General features: G+C 45.3%; 1 protein-coding gene across 1 annotated transcript in view; it reads left to right on the top strand.

Moving 5' to 3' along the window:
- The window catches only part of CNTNAP2 (contactin associated protein-like 2), a 1,206,610-nt gene that overhangs the window by 244,840 nt on the left and 940,008 nt on the right, over positions 1 to 21,762 (top strand). The window contains exon 4 of the mRNA XM_006887275.1: positions 14,554 to 14,701. Within this exon, the coding sequence (XP_006887337.1) occupies positions 14,554 to 14,701 (148 nt within the window). The remainder of the gene's footprint in view (positions 1 to 14,553; positions 14,702 to 21,762) is intronic.

Below are 21,762 nucleotides of genomic sequence, written 5' to 3' on the forward strand. Positions count from 1 at the left end.
TCCAGTCAGCCATTATTATCAATGCATCTTGATTGCATGTTCGATCGATCTCCAACTGTAAAAGTTGGTAAAAATCTTCTATTTCTTCTTCCTTGGCTCTAGTTGTTGGTGCATATATCTGAATGATAGTGGTATTCACTTTCCTTCCTCGTATGCGTATGGATATTATCCTGTCACTCACAATATTGTACTTCAAGATGGGAGATGGATGTTGAAGGGAATGGGTAAAAGTGGATGGGTATCCTGGCAGATGGTGGAGCAGGGAAGGTGCCAAGGGCAGAGACAACAATGTTATGAATGATTAATTCCACAATAAGGGACATATCTTTCACTTTTCTGTAAAAGCCATTGCTAATGGCTTTCTTCACTATGAAAGCAACTCCATTTTTCCTCACCTTTTCATCTCCAGAGTAATATATCATGTGATTATCTGACTCAATATGCCCCATGCCAGTCCATCTCATCTTCCCAATGCCTAGTATGTCAATATTTACATGTTCGATTTCTTCCTTAACAATATCTAGTTTTCCTACATTCATGGTTCTCACATTCCATGTCCCAATCACTAGTATCTGCTTACAACTGTTCCTCTTCCTTTGTATTTCCATACCTGAAAGCTCAACCTCAGTTGCCCTTTCTGTAATCTACATGTGTTCTGTTGTACATAGGGTTTTCGGAAGCCTGCTCTTTCAGAAGTGGATAGCCAATCCTTCTTCCTAGTCTGTCTTAATCTGAATATTCAGATTGAGAGAAGTATCAGACAGACCAGTGTTTTACAGAAAAGCAAATGATATATCCCTTATTGTGGAATTAACCATCCGTATCCTTGTTGTACCTGCCCTTTGAAACATGTGTCTTTACCCACTTATTTCCCTGCTCCACCATCCATCAGGATACCCATCCACTTTTACCCACGACCTTCAACATCCATCTCCCATTGTCCTGCCCTTGATCAGATAGCTTATATCTGAAGCTTCCTTGGCTTCTGTGAATCCAAATATGTCTACTTCTGACAGTTTCTTATTCTGTGACCAATGTCTCTTCAGTTCAGTGGCAATGTTTTCTGAGCAGAGGTGAAGTGTCCTGTAGAACTGGTGTGTAGATAGGTCTTTCCCGGCCCGAGGGCTGCAGGCTGGAGGGCCCAAATGGATCCCACGCGGCTTGGGGACTCCACAGTGATTCTGAGCATTTCTTAATGTGTCTGTTGCCCTTCTGAATATCTTCCTCTGTGAAAGTTCTTTCCATATCTTGAGACTAGGCTTTATGAAGAGGAATGTGACATTAAGAGTGTGCACATAACAACCTTGTTTCGTGAAACTGAGGAGGTCCTGGAGCATTTGCTGCAGAAGGTAAAGGACTGCGATCTTCAATAGGAATTGCATGTCAACATCAAGAAAACAAAGATTCTCACCAGCAGGTATGTGGGCAGCATCATGATAAGTGGAGAAGAGATTGGGATTGTTAACACTTTCAGTTCGCTTAATTCCACAATCAACACTTTTGGCACCAACAGTCTGGAAATCAATAGATGAATTACACTGGGAAGGTCTGCAGTCAGAGACCTCTCCAGAGTCATAAAGAACAATGATGTCAGTCTAGAGACTAAGGTCATGATCTTCTCAGTTACTTGTTATGCATCAGAGAGCTGAACAATGACCAGGGATGATAAAAGAAGAATTAATGCCTTTGAGTTGTGGTGCTGGAGAAGAGTAGAAGAGAACAAACAGGTCTGTCCTGGAGAATGTGAAGCCAGATTGTTTGCTGGAAGCGAGGATTTTTGAAGCTCTGTCTCACTTACTTTGGGCATGTGACCAGGAGGGACCAGTCCTTGGAAAAGGACATCATGCTTGTAAGAGTGGAGGGTCAGTGCAGGAGAGGAAGAGCCTGGATCACACAGAGACTGGGGTAACGGGGGCAGTTGTGTCAGAGACAGTGAAACTGACTGAGGACAGGACACGGTTCAGATGTATTGTTCAAAGGGTCACTATGAGTCACAGGTAACTCGATGGCACCTAACAGTAACAACACATAGCTAAACAGCTTTACCAGCACCAAATAAAGTGTAAATGTACGTGTTGTCATTGTCCTGCGCTGTTGTCAAGTATGACTCAGGGACCCTATGAACAGCAAACCTGAATACTCTGCTGTCCTATGCTGGCCTAACTTTACATACTTGATAGAAGTAAGTATAAAAGACTGCATTTTATCATATTATAGACTGTAGGAGAATCCTGTGGTTTTCCCCCGGTTGTTATAAGTAGACTTACATTCCAAATAGGATGAATGAATTCAGGAAAAGTAAAAAAAAAAAAACTATAGTACCGCATGCCCCAGAGGAATAATTTTCAAAAAGAAGAAAAAGATGTCTCTTTTGACCAAGCTCACTGGCGATATCTACATTTTTGTGGGAGGAAAAATATGTTTATTGCACTTAGAATAGAGATTTCCTGAAATTTGTGAGTTTTGAAGCTTTATATGATTGATATCTTGTTTCATATTGCAGAGAAATGAGACTAGGGGAAAATCTTCAGAAACCATCACACTGTTTCATTAATGAAATAATGAAGAAAGCCTAGACCCTAGGCTGGAAATGAGTCTCACAAACCCCTTATAATTGGGACTTGCTATGAAATGGCTAGAAAAAAGGTACAGTTAGGGGCAAAAACCTTTGGGAACTTAGAATACTGGAAAGTCCACATTTACATGTGCACCTGAGCAGAATCAAGTGGACAGTGACCAGCTTTGCCAAGTGCCTCGCCATCTCTTTGTCTCGGTTAGGTAGGACCTGGATGGTAATGGTGACCTGGATGGTCTCTTAGCAACAGTGAATGTAACCTCCTCTCTAAGAACAGCAGAGGCCACACAGGGGGCTGCCAGAAAGTAGTTGACGCCAGTCACTGTGCCCCTGGCCTTCTCCTTTTAGTTCTGGTAGGAAAAATCAGCAGTTGATGCCCACGCTTGGACTTCTGGGAGCCCAGGAACCAGATGACACTGGACTCTGCTTGGAGCTCGAAGAGCTCATGGCTGGAGCACAGACTGCATGACATCACCTGTGAGGCAGAGATGCAAAGCAGCATCTAGAAAACCACAGGAAACAAAGGCACCCTGAAGAAGGTGCTGACCAGATGCCCATCGAGCCAGAGACGTCCAGGCAGAGACGTCCGTGCTCCGAGAGCAGTGAGCAGAAGAACACTGACAGGGAGGAGGCAGCAGCAGAGCTCAGAGCCCCAGAAGGGGCATCCTGGTGATTGCTGGTTCAAAAGAAAACGCGGCGGTAATCAAGTTATTAGGACACAGAGGAGTGTAGAAGAAGAGGGAGAAGCGGGGAATTTCCTGTTTGTTTAGAAGTCTTGTACTGAAGGGACTGAACAATAATATTGATAAGAAATGGGTGAATATAATTTTAAAGAGTAGGTGTGTTTCTCCTATAAAAGGTTCATTCCAAATAAATTGGAAAAATAAATTCTATAGACTTTTAAAAGGCTGTGTTATTTGTATGTTTTGATTTTGTTGTTTGGCTCATTTTCTATATCTTAATAACTTATTACTGGATATTAATAAACTTACAGAATATAAAGATGGAAGAAAATATAAAAATACAGCTTTGAGAGAACAGTATTAATTTCAAATCACAGGGTGCATTTAATGTCACAAGTAATAATGTCTTGTGGTGTAAACTATTATTATCAACAATTTCAAATTTTGAAAAGACAAGAATCACTGATGTTAATGCCCTTTGCCTTTGCTGGTCCTCTTTCAATACAAGTCTTCAGAGTTTTGTCGGTCTGATGGTCTTTTTTACCAGCTTTCTTTTTTAAAACTTATTGTGATAGGACTGCCAAGAAAACAATTAGGTCTGTCTTGGACAGAGTGAAATCAAGTCTCCCCTTGGAGGCCAGGATTTTGAAGCTCTGCCTCATTTAGCTTGGGCACGTGGCCAGGAGAGACCAGTCCTTGGAGAAGGACATCATGCTTAGAAGGGTAGAGGGACACCGCAGGAGAAGAAGACCCCTGATGGGATGGATTGACACAGTGACTGGGGCGATGGGGGTTGGTGTGTCAGAATTAGTGAGATTGGTTCAGGACAGGGAAGGGTTCAGAGCTACTGTACATATAGTCACTATACATCACAGGTGACTCAACGGCACATGACAACAACAGCATATTATGAAAGGTTTGGAAGCAGGAGTGGCATCCACTTCCTAAACAACTTGGCTCCAGAAACTCTATGAACTTGATAAATGTCCATAGTTGTAGAGAGGCTTCGGGCCTTTTGTTCTTAGGGTCATTATGAGTGGTGTTCAACTCAGAGGCAATCAACAACAACAACAATTGGGATTTGAATGAAATTTACAAATGAATCTGGTGGTCCATTCCCCTGGTCCTGCCCACTAACCTGTGACTTCTGGAGCCTCTGGATGCATTCTGGGGACGGGTACCCCAGCACTTCTGGGGAGTGTTCCCACAGGTGCCCCAGCAGAGCCCTTGTCAGGACCTCTGGAGAAGCTCCATGTGGGGGGCACAGCCTGTGGCTTGGAGCCCATCCCGTCGTCCTCTCCATCCTCTCAGCTGTCTCCTTACCAGGCAGGCAGCAGGGTGGACCAGCGCTGGGAATTGAGGCTGCCGTATAAAGCTGTGCTTACTGAATCAAACTTGGACGTTTTTCCAGCCAATTACATTGTGGGGAAATGCTGTGTGAGGTTTGTGGGTGGTTTTATAGAGAGACGGCTTTGAAGACTTTGTTCATTGTGGGAAGTGGTTTCTTTTACGTGCGTGCCCACTGAGAGATTTCTCTCCAGGCTCAGTTCCAGGAATCAGGGCTCCCGCCAACAACTGGCTCCATTTTATTCTTACAGACAAGATGCATCTTGCAGCTGACAGTGCTTCCATCTGTGTGGGTGCCAGGAGCCCAGAAACCAAATTTGTGTACATAATACCACTAGGAAAGACTGTATTTTGGTTTCATTTTGTTGGTGTTTATTGAGTAATAGTGTGGTATTTTTGTAGGTGCAGTCAGCCATACTGCTTCCAGCTCATAGCAGCCCTTTGTAAGTTAGAAGGAAACCTGCCTTGTGCTGGTTGGTACATCTGTGGCCCTTCTTGCTGCCACGGTGTCAGTTCGCCTTTTAGGCTCACCCTCCACCTTACCAAGCCTCTGCTTGGCACAGAGTTGAGTGCTTCCACTGTAGCATACGTTTGTGGAAACAACTCAACTGGTATTTTGTCCAGTTGAGTTCCTGGAGCCTTTTTCCCTCAGACAATGCCTTCAGTGAAGCCCATGGGAGTAGCAGTCAAGACATCAGAAGGGATGTTGAATTGGGAACATCTGCTGGCAAGGATCTCTCCGAACTGTTAAAGAGCAATGAGGTCCGCTTACAGACTACAACGTGCCTGATTCAAGTAGTCATTTTTCAATTGCTTCTGCACATCTGAATGTTGGGTAGAGAGAACTAGAAGTGTGACAGAAGAATTGAAGCCTTGGAGCTATGATGTTGGAGAAGGTTCTAAATATCCCATGAACTTCCAAAAAAGCAAACATATCCATCCATCCTAGAGGGAGTGCAACCAAGATGTTCTGTAGAGGCGAGACTGGTGACATTTTGTCTCACATACTTGGGGCACGTTGTCGAGACGGGCCAGGCTTTGATAAAAGACATCATGTTGGGAAAGGCGGAAGGTCAGAGAGAGAGATAAAGACCTTCGGCGAGAGAAGTTGTCGTAGTGACTGTTACAGTGGGCTGGAGCGTGTCCGAGACTGTGAGGCTGGATTATCGTTCAGGTCTGTTGTTCGTAAGGTCAGTGTGCACTGTATTCAACTCAGTAACAGCTAGCAACGTGAGAAATACTTCCATACCATGAGATACTACTTCATAAATGTAAACTCGGATAGCCATAACCGTAGGGGCATTTCTGCAACGTTATTCTAACTGCAAAACACCAGTGAGGTTTAATCACAGTTATAGAATGTGCAAGACAGCATAGTGAGTCTACGGGGATAAACATCGGAAGAGTAGTGGCTTTGGCTGCCTGATGCTGTTGACAGGCGAGGACGTTGACTGAGATGGCTGTTCAGGGAAATGTCTGGAGTGGTGAAGATGTTCTTTCTTGTAATAGAGGTTGTGGCTTACATGGGTGAACTGATTACTCAAAAGTGTTCAGATAGTCCCTCAGAACTGTGCACCTCATGGTACATAAATGTTACCCCCATCATCATAATGGTAAAGCAGCATATATATCACTGTCTCCCGAGCCTGCATTCGAGTTAGGACGCCAGTAAGTGAACATCTACCTTTCCTTTTAGTACAGTGTGCTTTTAAGCAGTAAGTATACTATTTAAAGAATGGAGTAAGGTGTTAACTATCGATGGAACAGATGGTGCTGTGCTTGTATCACTCCTGTCCTGCCTTCCCTGGAGTGTTTCCTGGAACTCCGCACTAAGGAAAGGACCAGTGACATGTGCGACGCTGCCCTAGTGCTGCCTATAGCTCTGTGCCGCTGGAGGGTGCAGTGACCGGATGAGGAGGTGCTGAACTGCACACCGTGTGAGCCACAGCCCTGGCTGAACCCCACGTGGCTGCCACAAAGGAAGGTCACGACACGGCTGGAAACAACATTCTGGAGGCAGAAGGGCCGAGTGAGGGGTTTGCACATTGGGTATTTCTGGGGCTCTGAAAGGGCTAGTAGGGGCATTGCTGTGTTTCTTTCTTCTGCTCCTGAGGCTCGGGGAGGGGGATTGCTCAGTCCCTGCCTCCCTCCCAGCTTCTGGTGGCTTCTGATGTTCTGACGTGGTACTTGACTTGAGTCTCCATCAGGTCGTAGACACCTTTTCTCTCTCCCTCCACTTCTCAGCATTCCTCTGCTGGTCTATCCCTTCATAAGACATCTCTCAAATGATCTTAAGACCAACCCAGTGCTTACATGGGGTCATGTTAACTTAAATGACAGCATCTTCAAGGTTTCTTTATCAAAGCACTGGTTGTTCTCGCATGCCCATAATTTAAATACCTGCAGGTTTATCTTCAGTTTGGGAAATTACAAGTTTCAGAGATTTTCTGCTACCACTCACTTGTCACTTTGTCATACGGACTGTGGTGGCTTGTGTGTTACTGTGACACTGGAAACTATGGCACTGCATTTAAAACAACAGCAGGACTCCCCGTTGTGGACAGGTTTCAGCAGAACTTGAAACTAATACTCACCAGGAAGAAGAATCAGATGATTTACTCCCCAAAAGTTAGCCAGTGAGAGTGCAATGGATCAAAGCAGAACACCGTCGGCTATGACACTTGAAATACACAATGGTCACAACAGTGGACTCCAGTTTATTGATGACCTTGAAGATGACGCTGGGCTGGGCAGCATCTCCGTCTGCTCTGCATGGGGTTATCGTGTGAGGGAACCAATCAAATGCCAGCTAACAGCACAGGGCGTATGACACGCTCTTCCACAGTTATGACGCCTAGTGGCTGTGTTGTCTTCAGTTGATGTCAGAAGTTGACAGTCTCTGAACTCAGCGTGAGGATGAGATTATCTTTAGCACATATCTGTCATGAGAAAACATCTGAGAAGAAGCATGATATCAAAATTTGAGAATATAAACAAAGAAGAAAACCTCTAATGACTAGACAAGGGGCACTGATGGCCTCACCCACAGAGAGTCGCTGTGCTAACTCAATGTCACTCCTCTCCGGTGATTCCACACTGTCAGCTTCTCTGTGGGAGAAAGACAGACAACCTCATCACCTGCGCTTTATAGCCTCCGATGCCCCAGTGATGGAGGACAGGATGGGCCCAGCTTGTTGGCAGTGAGAGGAGAGAATGGACAGACTCAACAGCAGGTGGAAGGCAACCATGCGTTATAATAGAAACTATCTGACACATTTATAATTCCATAATAAATAAAAAATAAGAATAAATTGTATGTGTGCTGTGGACACTAAAACCCAAATGTGAGACTGAGGACACTGTTTCTGCCCTAGGAAGTGAATGGAGCCTGAACCCATTGGAGAGAGAACAGACAATAAGTCACCTCACTTTTAGAGGAAACCACTTGCTTTTCTTTAGATATTTAACTAACATCCTGTCTCCTTAGCCCCTGCATCCCAGGCCAAACACCACCTCACCACCTAGAAGCCCACACTGTTCATATTCTCAGCCAAACTGCATTTCCAAAGAAGAGAGAGCTTCAAGGGATGATGAATCTCTGAAGGACTGATTAGACCCACCTGGGCTTTCCCGATTTCCATGATGGGAACAGTGGAGGGTCAGCAAAAGAGAGGAAGACCCTCAACAAGGTGGATTGACACAGTGACTGTAGCAATGGGCCCCAGTGTATCAGAGATGATGGTGGTGGCACAGGATAGGGAAAGAGTCAGATACGTTGTTCATAGAGTTGTTGTGAGTAAACAACACCTAATGGCAACATCCTATAAAAGCCCCAGTTCAACTCCATTTCTTTACCAGTGCTTGACCTCATGCTGTGTGTTGCCCAATTCAAGAATCATGTCTTAGACTAACCAAGCTCTAGTTTGGTTACTCCTGTAACTTTAGCTGTGTTGTTAGAAATTCGTCCACAGCGTCTCAATGGGAAATTCTTTACTCTCACCTGGAAGGTTCTTGGTTAGACAAGGGTGCAGTGGAGGTGGGAAGGTTATGAATTGGTTGCTGGTTTGTCCCTCATGCATTTAAGTTATTTAAACTCTGTAATGGTGAGTCTCTTACAGTGCACAAAGCGCACACTCATAAACACACACATCCAGCAAACTTTAAATAACAAAATCACATAAATGTTAGATGTCGGTGATTCCACTTTCATTTATGTTCCTTAACTTTTCCAAATGCAGGGATTTAGAAGAGACATATGTACAATTTTTCATGCAAGAAGGACATGGATAATGCATCCACTGTTGTTTCAGAATATTAAAAACTTCAACTAGGTTGGTGTGCTGCATCTCAATATATTTGGATATTTAAGTGAAATCCTGACAGACAAAACCACAACGTCTTGAGCTGTGACTTTTGGAGAAGGGCCAGTCTTCGCTTATTCTCTGTGTGTTTCTCTCTTTACCACCCTCCCTGATGGAGGAGCCAGTTCCACGTTGCAGCATCTTGTCCCCACTTTCCCAGTCCTCTCCACTGGGTTTCCAAGATTGTAAACCACAGTGGGTGGAAACTGCTGGCCTTTCTCCCTTGGAGCCATTGGGGGATTTGAACATCCAGACATGCAGTTAGTAGTGCAACCCACTACAGACTGTGCCCCAGAGCTCCAATTATCTAGTGCTGCTTTAACAGTAATGCCACACTGAGTGCCTGTAACAGAAATCTATTCCCTCACAGTGTCAGAGGGTAGAAGTCCAAATTCAATGCATTAGCTCCATGGGAAGGTTCTGTCCCTCTGTGAGATCTGGAGGGATGTCTCTCCCCTCTTGTATTTCCTCTCCCCCTTCTCTCTTTCAGCATCTGTGGGCCTGAGACCCCCTAAAGAGCTCTGTGTGTCCTGGGATCAGTTTCTTCTTGGATCACAACAGGGACCCCAGTTCCAAAGAGCACATATTGCTCCTTGGTGATATGGAGGCCTCTCCCACTTTGCTTGCTTCTTTTTCCTTTTGTCCCTGGTAAGATGAAAGATGATATGGGCTGACTCCCAAGGAAACTGCTCTTACATGGAATTGGGGCTGTGACTGAATTGGAATGTTGGTTCTCTCTCTAACCCTTCCTAATTAGCATAATAAGTATAAACTGATCTGCCCTGACATAATCTAATCCTGCATCACTAGCCACGAGCAGAGGCTAGAATTTACCACATCACAAAATGAGGGTAATTACACCAGATGATAACATGCAGGACAATCTGACAATCCCACAATCCCAGGAGTTGAGACCTAGACAAGGTGACACATGGGTCAGAGGACATGATTTGCTCCATGGACCGACACAAGAATACTAAGTGTGTCTTCTCTGAGCAGGTAACTTACTGCTTTACTAAACCTTTTACATAATTTCTATGTTTCTACCAAAGACAGGAGATCCTTTATCCATCGTAATGCTTAATGCTCTCAGCAGAAAACCCGAGGTCCATGCCCACCCAGAGAAACCTCAGAAGAACAGCCCCACACACGATTCTGCCCTTCTGTGGGGGGGTTGCTCTCATCTGGCTTTACATAATGGCAGCTCTAGTGCTCCCCCAGTCAGGAAATACAGAACTTATAGATGTTTGCCAAGTTAACGACCCTCATGGTGTTGGAGAAGAGTGCTGAATATCCTACGGACTGCCAAAGAGAAAGTGCAACCAGAGTGCTCCGTGGAGAAAAGTATTCATCTCACATACCTCGGGCATGTGGCCAGGAGATATTCCTTGGAAAGGGACATGCTGCTTGGACAAGTTGAGGGTAAAAGAGAACAAGACTCCCAGTGGGATGAATTGACACCACAGTGACTGCAGCAGTGGGCTCAAGGGTGCCCGAGACTGTGAGGATCGCTCAGGACAGGTCAGGCTGCAGGTCTGTCAGGACAGGACAGGTCAGGCTGCAGGTCTATTACCATGAGGATTGCTCAGGACAGGCTGCAGGTCAGTCAGGACAGGTCAGGCTGCAGGTCTGTTGTTATCACGAGGATCGCTCAGGACAGGCTGCAGGTCGGTCAGGACAGGTCAGGCTGCAGGTCTGTCAGGACAGGACAGGCTGCAGATCTGTCAGGACAGGTCAGGCTGCAGGTCTGTTGTTATCACGAGGATCGCTCAGGACAGGTCAGGCTGCAGGTCGGTCAGGACAGGTCAGGCTGCAGGTCTGTTGTTCACAGGGTTGCAGTGAGTCATACTCTTTATGGCTGCACTTTACAACAGCACAACATCCAAGGAATATCCATTTGTTCTGTGCTCAGAAAAAAGGGAAAGAAAAGACAGTATGAAATTTCTAAATAAAATATGATTAATGAGAACTTATTCTTGGGGCCAAAAAGTTCTGTACTGAGAGGGAAGAAGATGAAATTACTATTATGTCAGTACTGTGTTAAATTGTATATTCCAGTACAAAATGTATCTCTTTACAACACTGTATTAAAACAGACAAACATACAAATTACATTAAGCCAGTAATAGAAATTGATGGACATTTAATGAATACACAACTTTCAAATCAGGGTAGCATTTACATAGAGTCAAAGGTGTCCCTCAGAAGAAAGAGCCTCCGGAGACCCCTGACCCCCATCTTCCATTGCCATGGAAACGGGGCAAGCTCTGAACTGATAAGCAACTCTGGTCAGGAGAGGCCTCACAGCGTCAGGACAGATGATTTTCAGAGAGGGAGAGGACTGCATTTTAAAAACCTGATTGTGTGGTTCACATGCAGCACGTTTGGAATCATGGTTGAAATGTATTTTGAAAGTGCCAGGTAGTGCTGTGGCTGAAGTGTTCTGTAGCCAACCAAAAGGCCCAGGTCTGGACCCATCAGCAGTGGCGGGGACAAAGCTGGGGCACCTGGTACCAGAGCCTGGAAGCCCGTTCCCCACAGGGAAGTTCAGCTCCTTCCAGGGTCACTGTGAGGCCCCTCGACTCGACTGGCCTGGGCTGTTTGGTTTGGGGGTTTGACTGTTCCACTGGGTGCTGCAGAGGGTCCCATCTCAACCTGTTGGTGCATTTATGTCACTGAAAGGGCTCCTGAGAACATGGGGAAGCTTCTCACGTAAATCTGAGTTTCTTTTTATTTATACATTTTTAAATTATTTTTTTACTGGTTTCCTATCACACTGTTCTTCATTCACATTGTGTTTCGTACAGCACCCCCATGCATTAAGTTTTGGGTTTTTCAAGTTTTTATTTATTTCTTTTTCTTTCCTTCTGGTGTACCATCGAGTCAGATCCGACTGGCACGGCGGGAGGTTGCCCCTCCTCCAGCGGAGCATCTGGCGGTTTTGAACCGAGGTTTTGTTGTTGTTTTGGTGTGTTGTTTTTTTTTTTAGAAAATACTGGTTTATTTACATAAAGTTCTTATACATTGTTTCTCACACCTATCTTTCCCATTTCCTTCACTCCCCCCTGACATCAAATTGTGGGACCCTATGATTAACCATCCTTCACCCCCACCCATCCTCACCCCTCTGCTCCCAGCCTTCCGCTCTTAGATCCTCATACTCATTCAGCAAAAATAGTTTTATGTGGTATTTGTCCTTTTGGGACTGAGTTCACTCACTCAGCATAATGCTCTCCAGTCCTCCCAAGTTGGGTTGTAACTTACTAAAGCATTGCTCCTGGTGCTGAATAGTATTCCATCGTGTGAATGTATTATAGTGTCTCAATCCTTTTTCTTGTGGTTGGACTTAGAAGCTGTTTCCATGTTCTCTGATGGTGAATAATGCTGCTATGAGTATGGGTGTACAAGTCTCCGTTTGTGCTTCAGGTCTCATTCTCTCGGGTATATTCTAAGCAGTGGAATAACTGGGTCATATGGAGTTTGTATGTTCAAGTTTTTGAGGAAATGCCAAACTGCCTTCCAGAGTGGTTGTACCATTTTACAGTCCTGCCAACTGTAACTGCCAACAGTCTATGAGAGCTCCCACCTCTCCACATCCTCTCCAGCATTTACTACTTGTTGCCCTGCTAAACTTTGCCACTGCTGCTGGGGTGAGATGTTACCTCATTGAAGTTTTTATTTCAATCTTTCTCATTGCTAAAGATTTTGAGCATTTCTTCATGTGTCTGTTGGTCATCTGAATGTCTTACTCTGTGAAAAGTCTGTCCATGACTTTTGCCCATATTGTAATTGTGTTATCAGTCTTTTTCTTGTGCAGGCCCTGTAGGATTCTGTAAACTTGAGATATACGACCCTTGTATGAAAGGTATTGTCAAAGGTTTATTTCCCAGTTAATAGATTTTCTTCTCACCTTATTGGAAAAAGTTTATTTGGGATTTTTTCTTAAATAAAATTTTTATTTTATACTGCTTTACGTACAAAGTTTGTATACATTGTTTTATAACACCAGATCTTTCTCATTTCCTTTACCCACCCCTCCCTCTACCCATCAAACTCTGTGACCCTGTGATCACCCCTCTTCCCATCCTCACACCTCTGCTCTCCCCTCCCCACATTGTATCCTCAAACATGTTTTACTAGTTATCTTCCTATTTCTACAGTAATGGTCTTGTATAGTATTTATCCTTATGGGACTGAGTTAGTTCACACAGCACAGTGCTCTCTAGTCCCTCCCAAGTTGGGTGTTGATTTTCAAAATCATTGCTCCTGCAGGATGCTGCGTAGTATTCCATTGTGCAAATTTGCCCTCACTTTCAATCCGTTAGATTGTAGTTAGACACTTGGACTGTGTCCATGTTCTTGCAATGATGAAATAGCACTGCTATGAACATTGGTCCACGAGTCTCTGTTTGTGCCTTAGATGAGCAGAGGGACTTAGACAGTCCCTTTCATTCATTTTAGCCTCTCCAGGTTGTTAATTGCTCACTGTATTTTTAACCTCTTTATGCCATAGACTAGGCCTTTTAAGCTTGGTCCTGGTTTGTCTTTTATAAACTTTATGGTTTTAGGCTTTACTCCTGGGTATCTGATCCAACTTGAGTTGATTTTTTTTTATATAGTGTGAGATGTAGATCCTGTTTCAACTTTCAAGGGTAGCACTAGTTCAGTTTTGCCAGCACCATTTTTTGAAGATGGTTTTGTTTCCCCATTTGATACATTTTGTTTCCTTGTTGAATATCAGTTGACCGTAAAGAGATAACTCCATTTCTGGATTCTCAATTCTGTTCCATTGTCATTATATGGCATTATGTGCCCATCATTTTACAGGAACCATGCTGTTTTGGTTACTGCTGCTATGTAGAAGGTTTTGAGGTCAGGGAGTGTTATGCCTCCCACATCATTTTTCCCCCTGAAAAGTGCTTTGTTTATTTGGGGTCTCTTCCCACTCCAAATAAACTTGACAATTTCTCTTTTAATTTCCTTGAAAAGTGAATTTGGTATTTGTATTGGGATTATTTTGAACATGTAGATTGCTTTTGGTAGGACTGTCATTTTCACAGTATTGAGTCTTCTTATCCATGAACAGGGAACATTTTCCCATTTATTTAGGTCTTTTATTGTTTTTTCACAGAAATGTTCTGTAGTTTTCTCTGTACAGATCTTTTGTGCCTCTTGTTAGGTTTATTCTCAAGTATCTCAATTTGTGTTTGGCTATTGTAAATGATATTGTTTCTTGGTTTTCTTTGTTACTGCAGAGGAATCCCATTGACTGTGGATATTGATCTTGTATCCAGCCACCATACTAAATTGGTCCACAAGCGCTAACAGGGTTTTTGTTGATTCCTTGGGGTTTTCTGTGTAGACCACCTATCATCTGCATATAGCAACAATTTAACCATGTCTTCCCCCACCTGGATGTGGGCTTGTTTTCAGTGAAGGGCTGTAAAAGCTGAATTCAGACCTCACAGGGCTTGGAGAGTGTGAACTCTTGCTGCTGGGTGTGAGATCTGGATTGGTTTTGGCTGGTGAAGTGAGCTCACATCCAACCTTACTGTTTTCCTAATGTCTGCCCTCTGTTTTTCCACAGGCCTTTCCTGGGAATGTCAACTCAGATGGTGTGGTCAGGCATGACTTGCAGCACCCTGTGACCGCGCGATATGTGCGTCTGGTGCCGCTGGACTGGAACGCCGAGGGCCGCATCGGGCTGCGCACTGAGGTCTACGGCTGTGCCTACTGTGAGTTCCCATGAACACATGGCTTCTCCAGCCAGGTCCACTGGTCAGCCGCTCCAGACCGACCCGCTGGTCAGCTCCTCCTGGAGTCAGGTCCACTGGTCAGCCCCTCCTCCACAGACCCACTGGTCAGCTCCTCCTCCAGTCAGCTCCCACTGGTCAGCTCCTCCTGGAGCCAGGTCCATTGGTCAGCCCCTCCTCCAGACAGACCCCACTGGTCAGCTCCTCCTGGAGCCAGGTTCACTGGTCAGCCCCTCCTCCAGACAGACCCCACTGGTCAGCTCCTCCTGGAGCCAGGTCCACTGGTCAGCTCCTCCTCCAGTCAGCCCCACTGGTCAGCTCCCCTGCACTGCCATCCCCTGGTCAGATTCCCACACAGCACAGGACTATCTGTTACTCAGTGTGTCTGGCCCCCTCTGCCTTCTCATTGCATATAGAGGTTAGACTCTAGTTGCTTCTCTGCCCCACATACACAGAGGGTCATCGCCATCCACAGCATAAGGCTTTTCCTTGACAGTAGCGCTGCTGACTCCTCTCTCCTGTGTTCCAAGTATCTGAAACCTTAAATGCCTCCCTGCTTGGCTGAAATGTGGATCGCATGCAGGAGGCCGTCTTAGGGGGGACACCTTGAGTAGAAGCATTGCGTTGGACCTCCACTTTTGTCAGTAGGTTGTTGCCTACAGCCTTATGCGATATGTGTGGAGAAGTCTTGAGTTGAGGTTGATAAATTGGGCTGCTGGCTGTTGCGCAGTCTGGTATCCATGGAAGCAGGCCCGGTCCTCACACATGTCAGCTCAAGGCCTCAGGATAGGAAAACCGAGGAAAAGGAGATTTTTTTTTTTCCTCAGCATGGCAGTTTTATCAGTAGCATGTCCTGCTTAGAGTAGGTGGAAATATTTAAAGTTCTTCATGTAAAACATGGTGGGTGTTTAAGTTATTCCATTCACAACCATTTACTAATAAGTTAGCATGTGCCAGAGAACGTACCTGGCAGCCACAGTGATGCCACAGCGGAGAAGAAACAGCAGGGAAGCTGAGAGAGAGAAAGAGAGGCAAGGAGGGGGAGAGAGAGGGACGGGGGACAAGGAGGAGGAGAGGGAGGGAGGGAAACTACAGCATGAGAAAGAGACAGAGAGGGAGAGATAAATAGACACAGAGAAGGAAGGAGAGAGAGGGAGGAAGAGAGAGATACAGAGAGAGTAAGGGAGGAAGAGACGGGAGTGAGGGAAAGAGAATGAGATATGAAGAGAGACAGGGAGACAGACAGAGAGGAAGGGAGAGAGGGAAGGGGGTGGGGGGAGAGAAGGCGATTGAGAGAGATTGCACAGCTCCTGCGTCCCGTCTTCACTCCTCCGTCTTCACTGGGCCTGGCGTTGGAGTGGATGCTCCTATGCTCAGCTCCGCTTCTCCTGTGGGGGCCCATCTGAAGTGTCCCAGGTAGAGCTGTGGCACTGGGGAAAAGGTCATATTGAAGGTTATAATTTGTAATCTCCTTCATTAAATGAAACTCCTCTTTACTTTCCCCAAGCAAGGCTGTGTACCTCCATAGAGCAGGTTGTTGGTGAGGCTTCCTCCAATCCTGATACCACTGATTTCTTCTTCATAGAGTCCAGTTTCCTGGATTATTTGATCAGCAGCTTCAAGGTTGGAAGGATACAATTCTGACATCCTCCTGTGTTGATCACTTGAAATGCAGTTAAGGCAGCTAGGAAGCTACGTTTCAATTTTGCTTAACTGTGATTATTAGTAATAATATGAGTTTAAATAACTTTATGTAGTTGAGCCCACCCACTCAGTCCCATCACGTTGGTCCTGGCACCGGTTTTCAGCCCCTCATTGGTTTTTCCAGGCTGCAGATCTTTATCTTCTCCGCGGAGCAGCTGGTGGATTTGAAATCACTCAGTTGGCAGCCCGACACACATCTCTCTGTGCCAGGGCCACTCCCGCGGTGTGGGTGGTTGCCGTGGTGACCCGTGCAGCTCACAGCATCAGCACATCCGGCGTTTCTTCCCCTTCTTCTCCATCCCTGGATAATGCAGACAGCCCAGTCCACTTACCTGTTTGACTGACAGCCTGTGATTTGGTTTCCTCAGTCTGGTGCTTGTGGTAGTGCCAACATTTCCTGGCTAATCATCTCCCTGACGATAACAGGAAGCCAAACAGCTTATTTCTTGTTTGTCTGCTTTTTAAGAAAGCAGATGGCATTGATCTCTTTCCGTGTGTGTGTGTGTATGTGTTTGCGCTTGTGCTCTGTCAGGCTGTCAGTCAGAACCGACCCATAGCTGACCTTCCAATGAGTTTTCAGAGGCAATAGGTCACATGGCAGATGATTGGTTGATTGATCATCTTTCTCTCATGGAGTGGCTGGTGGATTTGAACCACTTACGTCTGGTTTGGCAGTGCAGCGTCTTACCGCTCGGCCCCCAGAGCTCTTGCTCTGGCTGCGAGTATATGGGTTTGTTATGTGCCGTCAAGTCAGAACAGACCCAGAGATGACCCTGCAGTGGGTTTTCGGAGGCAGAAGAACACATGGGAGGAGATCGCTCCTCCTTCCACAGAGCGTCTGGGGAATTGACACCTTTGGGATTGCAGTGTCACTTCTGACCAGTAGGCCACCAGAGCTCCCACATGCGAGTGGTAAGAAGCTGCACTGCAATCCCAGAGGCATGCAGATTGAATCCAACAGCTCAGAGGGAGAAGGGTGGACAATCTCCTCTCCTGTGATTAACTGCCACTGAGGGTCAGCTATGGGTCAGTCCCAACTGAACGGCACACAACAACAACATATGCTGTAAATGCATTTATTATATAAGGCACACAGGTATACTTGTACTCTATTGACCATGAAAAGGCATTTGACTACATGAATCATAAAAAATCATGGCTAAACTTGAGAAGAATGGGAATTCCAGAGCACTTGACTGAGCCCACGTGAAACCTGTACCTAAACTAACAGGATGTTCTGTGAACAGAGCAAGGGAGAGGACCGCATGGTTGAAAATCAGGAAAGGTGTGCATCAGGGTGGTAGCCTTTATCCATACCTAGTTAATCTGTATGCTGAGCAAATTGTTTGGGAAATGGACTCAATGAAGAAAAATACAGCATCAAGATTAGAAGACTCATCAGTAACCTTTGTTGTACAGATGACACACCTTGCTTGCTCAAAGTGAGGAAGGCTTGAAGCACTTGCTATAGAAGGTTAAACACCTCAGCCTTCAATACAGGTTGCATTTCAACATCAAGAAGACAAAAATCTTAGCCACTGGACCAACAGACAATATCATGATGGACAGAAAAAGGATTGAGACAATCAAGGATTTCATCTTGCTTGGCTCCACAGTCAATACCCTTGTTATCAGTAGTAAGGAGATCAGGAGACGTATGACACTGTGAAAGCGTGTAGTCAGGGACCTCTCCAAATTACTGAGGAGCAATGATGTTGGTCTGAGGACTAAGATGTGCCTGATTCTGACCATGATCTTTTCAGTCACTTGCTAAGCATCTGAGAGCTGGATGGTAACTACGGATGACAAAAGAATTGATGCCTTTGAACTGTGATGTTGGAGAAGAGTGCTGAAGATTCCATAGTCTGGCAAAATGATAACAGGTATGTCTTAGAGAAGGTGCAGACCGAGTGCTCCTTGGAGGCAAGGCTGATGAAATGTTGTCTCATATTTTGGGCTTGTTGCTGGGAGAGGCTATTCCTTGGTAAGGGACTTCATGCTTGGAAAGGTGGAGGGTCAGTGAAGGACAGGAGGACCCTCAACCAGGTGGATTGATCCAGTGACTTCAGCACTGGGCTTGAGCGTGTCAGAGACTGTGAGGACGGCACAGAACAGGACAGCATTCAGATCTCTTATTCATGGGGTCGCTATGAGTAGTACTTGGCTCACCTGCACCTAACGACAACGACAAATAAATATATCTACATGTATAGGAGAATCGACAGAGGATCATCCTTTGTGAACTTCTCGGTCATAAACAAATACTTGAAAGAGTGAACTGCTGGTGCCGAGGCTACAGGACCCTATTCTCTGGAATGTCAAGGTTAAGCACCATGAAATCGTCCTAAAAAGAGAAGGACACTAAAGGCTTCATTGTGGACAAGTTCCTCAGGGTTGCTTAGGTACAGGTTTCTCTCTGCTGGAATCCAGGCTGTTTCCCTTGAACTTGGAGGCTGATGTCTTGAGGGCTGGATTTGATTTATTGCTGGTAAGATAAGCAGTCCATCTTCCTTCTCAGAGCTGCAGGCGTGGGATCCCTGTGAGGGCACTGGGCTTTGATCCGCCCTGTTGGGGAGAGATGGATTCTCTCATTTTCTAGAATGTCCCCAGGAGCATTCATCCGAGATCCATCGTGGCCCTGCAGGTTAGACTGAGCTTCTGCTACTTCAAAGTTTGCGGAAGGACCAGAGGGAGTGCTCCCACGTGCACGCAGCTTGATGCGAGCATGAGCCCAGGGCCTCTTCCCTGTCCATCACTGCAGCCAGGCCTGCTGGGAAAGCGGGACCCTTCTGGGGTTGGGGAAGTGAGTTCTATCTGCTTTGGGCGGGATGTTCAGGTTGAGCCAGCTACTTGAAGCCTTCTGCTGTTTCTTTCCTGACTTCTTGTCTATCCAACGTGGACCCTGATTCCCCCAAGACTAAACTCTGTGTCAGAGCTTGTGAGAAAGTCACAGGACAAAGTAGGGTGCAGGTCTACTGTTCTTAGGTCTCTGTGAGTTATGTTCAACTAGACGGCCCCTAAACTGTGTGCCTGACAGGGCAAGGCTCCGGTCTGTTGTTCATAGAGTCACCAAATCCCAGACTACTAGACGGCATCTAACAACAACAAACTTGGGGTGGTTTTTCCATTTATTTATTTTGTATTGTTTTTTAAAATTTTAGTTGTGATTTTAATGAAAGTTAAAAGAAAAGTTGGATTTTCATTCATTGCTGCACATTTTCCTCCATCTTCCTTCCTCCCGTTCACTTCCTTTTTAAAAAATATCCACTCATTTTTGCACAATTTCCTCCTTCTTACACCTCCCCCTGACCTCTTTACAAGGTACCTATTATTCTGGACCATTCTCTTACATATAATGCCTAATCATATACCCTTTTTAAACAGTTCTTTGCCTCATGTGTTCTAATACAGTGTTCATTATCTATCCACTCTTTTCCTATTCTCATCCCAACCCCCGCTACAATAGTCTTACTTAAGAAAGTGGCAGTATTTGTCCATTAGTGACTGAGATATTTCACTTAGCAAAATGTCCTTCAAGGTCGCACATGTTGTGTAATGTTTCACAAATTCTTGATTTTTCAGAGCTGTATATAATTCCATTGTGTGAATATACTGTTTTTCTATTCATTCACTTGTTGATGGACACTTGGATTGTCTCCATATCTTTGCTGTTGTGAATAACAAAGCAATAAACATGGGTGTGCATGCATATGTTTGGGTGGCAGTTCTGGTTTCTTTAGGGCATATTCCCCCAGCAGTGCAATTTCGGGGTCAAATGGGGCTTCTGTTTTCAACTTTTGCAAAAGCGCCAAACTACTTTTTATAGTGGTTAAACCATTTTACACTCCTACCAGTCCAGCAGTGAGTAAGGGTTCCAGTCTCTCCACAACCTTGTCAGCATTTATTGCTTGCTGCTCTGTTGAATTTTCTTTTATTTATGAGATGCTTTTATCTTTATTTTTATTCATTTATTTTTGCTTTTATTTCTGAGCTGAAGTGATATCTCATAGTTGTTTTGATTTATCTCTGTCTGATAGTGAAGGATTTTGAGCATTTTTCCTGGTTTTGCTTTTCATCTGACTGTCTTCTTTGGTGAAGTGTCTGTTCACAGTCTATGCCTATTTTGCAATTCAGTTGTTTACCTTTTTCTTGTTGCGGTGCTGGATTATTCTATAAATTTTAGATATGAGTTCTTTATCAGATATGGCATTACCAAACATTTCCCCCAGTCTTTGGCTTTCATTTTTATCCTGTTGGAGAAGTTTGTTGGGTTTGGGTTTTTATATATGCATAATGATTCAGTTCTTAGAATGTCCTATTTGTCTGTTTTATCCTCTTCTGGTTGTAGGGTTTTCATTATGCTTAGAAGACTGTAAATTAGGGCTTCTGGAGTTCTTCCAAGCTTTTCTCTGATGAAGTTTATAGTTGTTGGTTTAACTCCTGGGTTCTTAAACCTTGAGTTGGGTGTTGTGTATGGTGTGAGGTGTGGGTCTTGCTTGAGTTTTCTACAGATGGTTTTCAAATTTTGCCAACACCATTTGTGAAAGAGACTTTGGTTTCCACACTTGACTGGTTTCATCTCCATGTCAAAAATCGGTTGAGCGTAAGTAGATGGGCTGATAGCCAGGTTCTCAATTCTGTTCCATTGATCTATGTGTCTGTCACTGTACCAGTACCAGGCTGTCTTAACCACGACGGGCTGTGGGGTGGGATTTGAGATCAGGGTCTGTGAGGCCTCAGCAGCCTCTGCAGGTGGTTGTTTCTCAAGTCAAACAAGCCGCAGCTGTAGGTTTAGACCCGAGCAGTGGCCGTGTCCTCTGTGCGCTGATCTGGGTGGGATGCGCAGGGAACAGTGCAGGCACAGGGGAGAGACGTGGGCGGCAGGCAAAGTCTCTAACCTGCTGTCTCTAAAAAGCCTGGTGGCCAGGACGCACCAGCCTCTGCCTTACATCCCGAGCACAGTGTGCAGGCGAAAGCAGGGGACAGTCGGAACCGGGGCCTCCCTGAGAGACGGCAGCACCTGGGAACCACGGCTGGGATACTGTCCTGTTAGTTGGTCCGTTACTGGTGCTCATGGATGGAGCCCTGCGTGTCCTGAGCCACTCTCACTGTCTCCACTCTGCGCAGGTCCATTGTTGCAGCCACAGTGTCCCCCCATCTGCAGAAGGGTCCTCCTCATTTTGGACGACGCTCTACTTTTCTAACTGGAAATAAAGTACTCTAATTGGTCAGCATAAAAGAGGAGGTCCCTGCAGGAGGCGGATGGACACAGCGGCTCGGCGGGTGGACCAGCAGGGAGATAAGGGAGCGCAGCGGGTGGACATGGCGGGAGGATGTGG

This window comes from Elephantulus edwardii, unplaced genomic scaffold (assembly GCF_000299155.1).
Source record: "Elephantulus edwardii isolate Elephantulus edwardi_28Jun2011 unplaced genomic scaffold, EleEdw1.0 scaffold00055, whole genome shotgun sequence".
In the NCBI taxonomy this organism is placed as follows: Eukaryota; Metazoa; Chordata; class Mammalia; order Macroscelidea; family Macroscelididae; genus Elephantulus; species Elephantulus edwardii.